General features: G+C 45.6%; 1 protein-coding gene across 1 annotated transcript; it reads left to right on the top strand.

The window, feature by feature from the left end:
- Positions 1-8,127: 8,127 nt before the first annotated feature.
- On the top strand, positions 8,128-9,877 carry SNN (stannin). The gene is given in 2 exon segments (XM_061473250.1): positions 8,128-9,011; positions 9,014-9,877. Coding segments are annotated over 2 exon segments (411 nt in total). The 5' UTR covers positions 8,128-8,902; the 3' UTR covers positions 9,316-9,877.
- Positions 9,878-10,585: the final 708 nt, after the last annotated feature.

Here is a 10,585-nt window from a genome sequence, read left to right as displayed (position 1 = left end):
TGCGTTGCTTGCATGCATGAATTTTGCTTTCCCTGTTCAACTGCCTTTACCTCAACCCATTGAGGTTTTTCACTCTCCTGATTCTCTCCCCAGTCCTGCTGGGAACAGTGAGCCAGTGGCTGTGTGTGGTTTAGTTGCCAACTGGGGTTAAAACACAATAAAACCCAGCAACAATACTGTAAAAACAGGTCTTTATGTAAGTCGTGGTAACTTCTGACCTTGATCTTCTGTCAAGAGCCTGTTACCTCAAAACTCCTTTTGCCAGAAACCTCTTAAGACTCTTGAAGAACCTTAGGCAAGCTAGGATCTGTTTTACCACGTCAGAGGAGTTACGATACCTTTTGACCTCTGTCATCTGTGTGGACTTCAGGAGAAAGGGAGATGAATTTAGGGCAATTTCCTAATGCATTTACACAGTTCCTGCTCCACCACGGGGTGGGTTACTGTTGTGGTTTAAACCCAACCATGCAACTCTTTCTCTCACTCCCCCCCTTCCTCCCCCAACTCCCGGAGAGATGGGGAGGAGAATCAAAAGAATGTAGTTCCCACGGGTTGAGATAAGAACAGTTTAATAACTAAGGTATAACACAAATCACTGCTGCTACCACCAATAATAATAATGATAAAGGAAATAACAAGGGAATACAACCGCTCACCACCTGCTGACCGATACCTCCTCCCACCCAGCAGTGAACTCGTCCTTCCAGGTAACTCCCAGTTACATCCTGGGCATGACGTGCTGTGGTATGGAATATCTCTTTGGCTAGTTTGGGTCAGGTGTCCTGTCTCTGCTTCCTCCCGGCTTCCCCTCCTCCCTGGCAGAGCATGAGACTCACAAAGTCCTTGGTTGGAGTAAACATCTGAGCAGTAACTAAAAACATCGGTGTTATCAGCGCTGTTCCCAGGCCGAAAGTCAAAACCACAGCACTGCACCAGCTACTAAGGAGAAAAATTGACTGCTACTGCTGAACCCAGGGCAGTTACTAAATATACTGCATGTACTGGCAGTGAGATCACTCCAGCCGCTGGAGACACACAGCCGTGTTGAGCGCTGGACGCCTGTCACCCTGCCTGCACTGAGCCTGGCAGGAAGGCCTGGCCGGGCAGCCGGTGCTCAGCCAGCACTGCGGCGGCTCTGGGACGGCCGTGGCGGACCTGGCGCCCTTGCCACATAGCTGCTCGGAAAGTCCAGAACGGGCTGAGGCGGCAGAGGCTGGGGCTGGGGCTGGGGCACGACACACTGGCACCCTCAGGCCCTCCTTGGGGTCTGCCCAGCGCGGGGCCCCTTCCCGCCCGGCTGCTGCTCCCTTACGGCAGAGCTGAGGCGCCCGACGGCGAAGGCGGGAAGGGGCGCGCCCCTCAGGGGATCCCTCCGCCTTCCCTGTACCCCTTGGCTCCGTTTCCCAAGACCCGCCAGGTTTCCCCGTCGTGGAGCAGGAGGGACCGTCCGTCCGTCCCCCGCTGCTATCACGCAGAAGGGAGGGAAGAGCTGGCTGCGGTGCGGTGGGCTGGGCTGGGCTGGGCCGGGCCGGGCCGGGCCGAGCCGAGCCGAGCCGAGCCACTTCTCCGCCTGTCAGCTGCTGCTGGCGGGGCCCTGCTCGCCGCCCGCCCATTGGCCACCGCGCGGCTCCGCCCGGCCCCCAATATAAGTCTGCGCGGGGGCGGAAGGAGCTGTCGCACCCAGGGGTGGTGTTGGAGGGTGAGTGTGCGGCGGGTGGGCCGCGACCACCAGAGGCAGGGGGCGCGCGGTGGGGCCGATCGCGTGACGGGGGAGACTGGGCCGGGCGTTGTGCGGAGCCCGCCATGCGAGGAGAGGAGCGGAGCGGACGGTGTGGGCTGCGCCTTGGAGTGGCCCCAAGGTGGGGTCCCGAGGGTGGGGGCTGGAGCCTCGGGAGCAGCGGAGGAATTGCCCGTGCCAGCCCCACTTCGGGCCGCAGCCGCCCTTTCCCGGGCGCCGCCGCAGCGGGCTCAGCTTTTTGTGTCTGCGGCGGCCCAAGGGAGGGGTCTGTTCCCCGCCGGCGGCGGGCTCGGCTCCGCCTCGCTCCCGAGCGGCGTTGGGCTCCCGCAGGCCTCGCTTGGGCCCGGGTTGTTGCCATGCTGCATCCTCCTGAGCGACCCCCTCGGCGTTCGGGCCCCTTTTCCCACCCGGAGCTGCCGCGCCGCAGTCACGGGGCGATGACTCCCGCCTCGTCAGCGGCCGCCCGGGGCTGTGCTCGCCGCCGGTTGGGCTCCTCTCGGCCCGAGGCTCGTCCCCGCTGTAAAGCTTAGTGCGAGAAGTTGGGTACGTGTTGCGGAACAAGTCTGAACTGGCCGTTGTGTTGACAGCCCTGGGAGCTCACGGTAGCGTGAGTTGTGCGAAGCGCGTCTACTTCCTTCCTCTGAGCATCTGCAGTGTTCCGTGGTGTCTCGTGCTCTTCCTTTTCCTGACGTGAATGCAGGTGCAGGCAGTAGATGTTGCTTTTGAATGCACCTAAAGAACTCGGGGCACCTTGTAAGACTGTTGCCTTAATTAGCAGGCATGTGGAAGAGTCTTGTTTCCCAGGCTGCCCGTACCAGAAGCTAATGGTTGGATGTCATTATGTAACTCTGGAAAGCCAGGAGCAAACGGGACTTGAGATGTGGAGCTTCTAGAGACCAATGTCATCCCTCTCCACAGGGGAGGAGCGAGGAGGAGACTTGCCAGGCAAGATCCAAAACCAGTGTGACCTTCACATTTCTAATAAGGTGATTCTGAAACTCCAAGTAGAGGATTCCTAGCCTGAGCTCTTGAGCTACTCAGTACAGGTATGTGATAGACTCTTAATGTACTTGCAGTCTGAAGATTTGAGCCAAGTATAAAAACTGCTTGTATATCAGAAATGTATCAGTGCTATCTTGCTGCTAAGACAATGCCATTAAAAAAAAAACCAAACCACACATTTGGAGAACGACTTGAGTGTGTAAATAGAAAATGGCTTTCATATCTGCGAACTTAATGTTGCCATCTCAGCAATTTTCCTAATACATCAAGAAATAAGCTGTGCCACAGCATGTAAACATCATGTTAATTCTGATAACTGAATGTCAGAAGTGACCCTGTTATCTTGTCAGGCTATACCTCTTAAGAGCTCCATGTGGATGTGACACTGATGGGTACAAATCTAGAGTCTTTGCCAACCATGCAACTGCTTCTGAACCAAACATAGTCTTAACACTAGAAACCTGTTCTGCATAAATTGGCTGGCTTGCCTGATGGGCAGGTACAGCAACCTATTTCACTTGCTATGCTTGCTCTTGAAATTGTGTTACTGCATCTGGGAAAATTCTCATACTGCTGCTGTCCTCTCTCTTCATCTTGCTGTCTTCTGTAAAGTATTAACTTCTGCGTGGCTTAGATTGATGTGAAGTTTTAAAAGTCATTCTTGATTAAGTGTAAGGTATTCCTACATCTTCTGTGGAAACTAACTGCTGTTCCTGTTAGGTATCTGTTGTTATTCATCAGTTGCTGAAAGACTGTTCATAACTAATTAGGCACAAGAGAGCCTTTTTTAGCTGCCTTCCCTGCTCTTTTTATTTCTGGAAACAGGTATAATAAGGGTTGGGAAAAGATTTGCACTGAAAGCTTTTACTAAACATCTGTGTGCTTTTAAGATAGCCTCAGCCAAACCCCAGTTTGGGCAGGGTCACTTGGTTTTATCAGAAAGAGGTGGTATTAACTGGAGTTAATTAAAAATAACAGTGATCTCACTTGTTTTTTAAGTGGTGTAGCCCAAGCACCTCAGTATTGCAAAGGCCCAAGTCTCTATGGCTGGGTGGTGGGGTGATCTATATTAGTATTTGCTCTTGAAGCCTCTTCTTATAGCTCTGGCACCTACATTAGCAGTGTTTCTTTTCAGAAACATGCCTGCAGGCATTAACAATGGTAAGCTTAGCAGCAAATGCCTATAATCATGAAAAACTTGGTTTAGACGCTAATGCCAGCCTTGCACTGAATTTGTCCCCTAGCAGTCATCTGCAATGTAAACTGCCTTTCTGTTTGTCCTTTACTTACAGCTTTTCAATTGGATAATGAAACTTAACAAATGAAGTTTGAGTAGAAGTTAGTGTTGGGTAAAAAAGGAAAAGAAGCAGTTATTTATGGAAAAATTTATAGCTGTTTTCACAGCTTGATTGCTGTAAGGACTGTGATGGGCTATTTGCAGTTCCCACAAGGGAATCTGACTAATCTCGCTAATGAGTAAATATGCTGCTTGCCTTGATAGTAAGTGGGAAGGGCTATAGCACTAGGAACACCACTAAGTATACATGGATAGTGTTAGCAATCCGTTTGAAGATAGGTATTCACAGCTTTTAATGTCTTACAGTAAAAGTGATAAATGAAGGCAATGCTGCTCCTGGTATGCTCAGGGGCTTTTTTAGTTCGGGTATGCTTTCAGGGGAAAGTGAGTCTGAAAACTAGCTATAATCCCCTTTACATCAATTTAAGGGGATTTGCAGAGTGCAGTATTTATCTCATCAGGTGGGCTCTGAAGACAACTTACTCCTGGTTTCAATCACTTGCTGATGGAAAATGTAGCGAGTTCTGCATCTAGAAAACAACAGAAACCAAAGGCCTCTCTGATAGTTCTTATTAGTAAAGTTGCAACATGCAAATATACTGTGCTAAGGATAGAATTAAGGCTGCAGGAGAGCTTTAGCTCTAGGTGTACCATGACCTAAAGCTAGAGAAATTGTGCATGGCCTAGCAATACCACCAGCTTTCAGTGTCAGAACACTGCAGGTGTTTGAAACAAAACTATCCAAAGCTAACTAGCTAACAGTGCTACCATCCCAGTTACTATAATGTATTATAGACTACTTGTTTGTGCAATTGTAAATCTGTACATACGCTCAATACCTGACTTCATATAGTCAATGAATGAATATAGAGTGCTGGCTCCAGGCTCGAGTGGGAAGAATGCCTGCAAGAAGGAATGACTTGTACACACTATCTCATTGAGAAGTGGAGTTGAAGTGCTTTGCAAAAGTAACCTTCAATTTTATCTAGTTGTCCTTTTCCTGGAAGGTAAACATCCATTGAATAACCTTTTCAAAGATATGTAGACCTTCTTTCCTCCTACATCTCTTAGCATGGACTATGGTACAAAGATGTAAGGACCTTTCCATATGGAAGTTAGAAAGGGCTTCTTGATGCAGTCTGGTTATCTTCTCACTTGCTTCTGTGCCTACAGGAAGGGAATTTACTGGGAGCTACATCCACAGGAAGTTGTTTTTTTTCTGTCCTAGAGGTCAAACTGAAGCAGATCCTTTGAATTCTTAAGCAAAAAAGCATTCAGATTATTTTAATGTACAAACATATAGATTTGGCCAAGACAGATCTGTAAGAGGAATCTAAGTTGCTGTGTTGCACTCAAACTTGGACTGGAAACTTTAGTAAGAGTAAATAAAATCTCATGCATCCTGGAGATCCTAGTTCTCAATCTCAAACACTTTCTACCTTAACATATCAGTAGGAGAGCTTAACCCAGCTAGAAGTAACTTCCTGGTATAAAGAGAGTGAGAATTCATAGCTAACATCCTGCCTCAAAGACAGGTCTTGGAACTTCTGTTCTGTTTATTTCTACCACTGTCAACATATCAGTTGCCTTAAAGAGCTCTTCTAGTTGGTGATACAAATACAAATGACTCATTAGACCGGAAGCATGAGTCTGGCAATATCCTTCAATTGTGTATGAAGTTAGGAGCAAGAGTTCTACAAGGAAAGATGATCTGTCAGTTGTTAAATCTGTCCTTTTGTAAAGGATTCATGTGAAACTATTCTTGAAGGAGCTGCCATCACTGAATTGAGTTGCTAGAGCAGAGGATGAAGAAACAAAGCTATCATACCCAGAGCAATAAGCATGTTCTTCCTGGCCAGCTCTGCACCTCGAAACTCTCTACTTAAGCTCCTGACTGGCATCTGCTATGGAACTTCCTATATGCTAGAAGCATCGGCTGTGTGGGAGTTGCTGATGACTGAAGTCACCTGCTCATTGAGTGCATGTTGCACTGCAAGGTTCTTCCCTGTGCCTGCTAAGAAATAAGACTGATGGAGACATGGGTCTGGTCTTCATACAGTTTAACATCAGGATTTCAGAAAGGTGGAAGGAGGGCTTAAGTTGCCTCACAACTTCAAGCAAGCAGTAGCAGACTTACTAAGCAGTAATTATGGTGTTAAGCACAAGTGTCCAAGAAGAGTAAATGGAAACACTTCTTTATACAAGGACAGCAGTTAAGTGCCTGCGTCTCATAACTCCCCTGCACTGCTCCTATGCATGCTTTGTTCAGAAAAAGCACTTTCCCACCCAGTGGACTTCCTGGTCCAGCTGTGCTCCTTAGGATTCAAAAAGAAATGGGAGTGGCAAGAGCCCAGTGTATAATATAAGAAGAGAAAGCCTTGTCTCAAGACAGAAATCTGCACCTTAAAAAAGCCCCATATCTCCCTCAAATAGTAACTTGCAGACCTGCTTGTATTTTCCAGGTCAAACTGAGACCACTGTAATCTGTGGCTATTAGAAAGGGGAGGGAGAAATATATTTTCCTGCAGTCCAGACAGATGTAGGTCCTTGGTTACCCACACCTAGCAAAAAAGTTCTTGCTTTCAAACTTGCTTCTCAAGACTGCTTGCAAAAGCCTGTGTTGATGTAGCTATTATGCTGAGGTCTCAACTCTGCTTGCCAAAAGATCTTGCTGATACAGAAGACAGTGTATGCAAAGTTTCATATTTTATATAGCTGATGCTGTCTACTCACTTGAAGTCTGGCAGTGGGGTAGCTTCTGCAATGCTCGTTTCCAGTATTAAAAACTATTTGCTAGGTTACAGTAACTGTTTAATGTAAGGTTAAGTGCTGCAACAAACTGCTGTAGAGAAATAGTGCTAGTAGGTTGTCACTGCTGCTGGCAATTAGGCAAGCTGCAAAAGAGGGCTTAATGTGGATGTGGAGTGCCTGTAGCAGAAGCAAGTTAAACCATCTTTTATGCTGATGGTATTTATGCTAGATCAAACACTACTGCAGTTCAGACATGTCCTGAGGAAAATGAATTGCATGAAAATCATTCTTAATCACCCTCAGCTGATCACCCTGTTTTGAATAAGCGTTGCAGATCCAAGAAGATGATGGCAAATCATGTACCTTTCTGGCTACAGTAGGCACATAGCTGTGAGGGTGTGTGGGGTGGTTAGTTTTGTTTATCTTACATGGGTAAAATTCGGTCTGTAGGACTTGGTTGCCTGTATCAGGTACGCTACAGGTTATTGGTTGCTCTAGCTGACATGACTAGAAATGGAGTCAGTGTGTGCAAGTTATGTGCCACTAGACCCTAATGATACTCATGCTCAGCTTTTCTTTAGTGGATGTGTCCTTGAAATATCTATGTGCATTGGTCTGTCACTCCACAAGATGTAAGGGAATAAACTTAATCTCTAGCTTGAGTTTTGTTGGTAAAGATACTGCACTGCAATTGCCTTTGACTCTTTCATGTTAAAATGCTGGTGAGATTTTTAGTGCAATGGGTAACACTTGCAATAACCTAACAGTTCTAACTAGTCAGTTAAGACTGACTTCTTTTTGGGCTTTGTATGAAGATGCTGGTGTTGTAGCTGAGAGACTAGAACAACGATGGTGAGGAAGAGCCTTCCTGGAAAGGTATGTGACCCTTGACAGACTAGCATTTTCAGCAGATAGAAGACACTCCGGTTATTCTATTGCCAGTCAGTGACTATGCATCAAGTGAAACGCAGACACTGTACAGCACTTGGAGGTGACCTTAGAACTATTAGGGACTACATCTGCAGTACCTGAAATTGTACTGTAGAGCCCTACTGATTCCTGAAGGAGTACAGAGGTAAGATATGTTCCTGGTTAGGACTGGCTCTGGTCTGAAGTCTTCCATGAGGAAAGAGAAGGTAATGAATGACTTTTTTCTTATGTCCCAGTTGAAGAATGTAAAGCTACTGACTCTTTAAACAGTAGCTCTGAGATTTAAGGCAAGGTTCATGTGTCTCCTTAGTGTTGTGAATTTGGAAGTGGCAGAAGACATTCCCCATGCTTTTTTTTTTTTCTGCCAAAACTGCAGCAGACTAAGGAAGCTATGGAGTTCCTCCTTGTTTTCCTGCCTGCTGCCTCTCTTCCAGTTTCTGCTGCAGTCTTGATACTGTCCCTTGCTCTTGTGGTCTAAAAGCCCACAAGTTGCTCCAAGTTACAGCAACAGAAGCTTAAAATAATGATCTTCCCTTTGTGTTTTTTTTATTCCCCAATAAATCTAGCTCTACTGGCTTATTAACAAAAAAATGCATATAAAGCAACATCTGTTTTTATCAGCTCAATGAACAACCAGTTAATTACCATGTAGTCAACCCTTCTAAACAGAGCAGTATTACAGACAGACTTACTGCAGCTACCTTTGCAATTAGCTTACCAAACCTGGAACTGTTAGTATATGGATGCTTGTAAATTAAATTTTTAAAAGGCTCAGACTTCAGACTCTCTAATGTACTGTTTCTGTAGGATTCCTTTAGGAAAACTAAAGGTAGTTGAATTGTGACCTTGTCATGGATTTGAGAGCTCACCCATGATTGAGTATTTGTATTAAATAGTCTTCAATGTCACTATACTAAACTGTGTAACTTCCATGCAGTCTGTTTTGTGTGTCTTGTGTCATCTTCTGTCTCCCAGTAAAAATCGTTACCTCTTAGGCAGGCTTGACAAGCACATCAAAGGCTGAAATAAGTTTAGTTTTTATTTGTTTTAGTTTGATGTAGAAACCTGCATCTTCAAAGTGAGTTTGAAAAAAATAGCTTAAAATGACTAAGAAGTGTAGGAGAGTGAGAAGCTCAAAGCACCAACAGCAAGAGGGTCATGTGCCATTGTGAAGGATACCAACCATGAATATAATGTTGCTGAATATGGTAAAAATGCACAGCTTCATGAAGTGCCTATTTTTTCCACTGCAGGAGTTTGAAGATGCAGCAGGCCTGGTAGTGGGGACAGAAGGAATCTCCTTAAAGAAGTTGTGCCGTCCGAAATATTTGCCATGTCTATTACGGATCATAGCCCCACCACTGGAGTGGTGACTGTTATTGTTATTTTGATTGCTATTGCAGCTCTTGGTGCCTTGATACTGGGCTGCTGGTGTTACCTGCGTCTGCAGAGGATCAGCCAGTCTGAAGATGAGGAAAGCATTGTGGGAGAAGGAGAAACCAAAGAGCCCTTCCTTCTGGTGCAGTACTCTGCTAAAGGACCTTGTGTAGAGAGGAAAACTAAGCTAACTCCAAATGGCACAGAAGTACATAGCTAACTTGGAGCAACATGTGTATGAACTACGCTTATGATGTGTGTAACTGGCAGAAGAATCTCTCCTGTGAAGAACCTGGTCACATGCATGCTACTCATCACAAAACACCCTGATGAGGATTACATCAGCTTTGTTAGCAACTGCATGCACTGAGAAGTTGCACTTTGCATCAACTGTGTATCCCGATTCCTCTGTGACAGGAGCTGACCCACCTGGCATAATGTCCATTGCTGGCAATGGACACAGGGATATATTGGTGTAAAGAGACTACTAATGTTTTGTTACTTTGTTACTTGAATGTTTAGCTGAGCCTATTTTGACGAAGCTACTACTGTAATGTGAACTACTTTACAACTGTGAACTGTAAGTAAGCTGCCAGAAGCTTTTTGCTTTGTGTTCCACAGCATATGGAAATATGTGATGCAACTGTACATAACAGGAGGACTGCTGAACCACAACTGTAGCTGGGATTCCAGACCTTCAAAACCAAATCTGCAGTTAAAGCTTGCTTCTGCTATTAATTTGAGTGCACAGCTATAAAGTCAGAACTCCTCTTAACAGTTTAGTGAACTGATGCAGAGTACCTTTTTTGAGAATAGGTATAATCCTTCAGTAACATGTTGAGGCGGGAAACACAGGAGCTATGAGAATGACTTTGTTTAGTTGCAGCTAGGTAGGTTAAGCTTTTGGCTGCTAGAACTGAGTCTTCTAACCATCTAGCTACTGCAAGGAAACTGCCATTTTGATGGACACCAGCCTAGGAACTGATGATGGATACTGAACCCTTGGGGCCGGTCCAGAAGGTTTCCAGGAGTTTGAAATGGCAGTAGAGCAGGCTTTTCTCTTCTGTAGGTCTGCATGCTGAAACTGCAGAAGTGGTTACTTAAGTGCAACTAGTATGAAATTTTCCTAGAACTCCTGTTTGTGTACTTAGCAGTTACAATATATGTTAACAGCCTGTTGTAAAAAGGCATTTTAGTCTACAAACAGTTAACTATATAATCCAGTTAACATATCTTGTAGGTATCTTGTAGTAGTACATTTAAATCAAGAGAGTTAAGTTTCAGGCTTTCCTATAAAAACAAATGCTGGTATGGGCAAGGGAGATTGGCTGTTCAGTTTGTAGAGTTATTAGTTGGCAATGGCAAAGTCTTTACAAACAAGAACACCCCTTCCAGATCCTGCTTTGTGCTATAGTTAAGCTATAGGAACTCTAACAAGATGTCTTAAAGAGATTGTCCTGGACCTCAAAGTGTTAGCAGGAGGAGAGGGG

The sequence above is a fragment of the Pezoporus flaviventris genome, unplaced genomic scaffold, assembly GCF_033815535.1.
Source record: "Pezoporus flaviventris isolate CSIRO_AGI_PZ_B2104156 unplaced genomic scaffold, CSIRO_AGI_Pfla_v1 ptg000078l, whole genome shotgun sequence".
In the NCBI taxonomy this organism is placed as follows: domain Eukaryota; kingdom Metazoa; phylum Chordata; class Aves; order Psittaciformes; family Psittacidae; genus Pezoporus; species Pezoporus flaviventris.
Note: the sequence above shows the minus strand (reverse complement) of the source record. Positions and strands in the feature narration are given on the sequence as shown.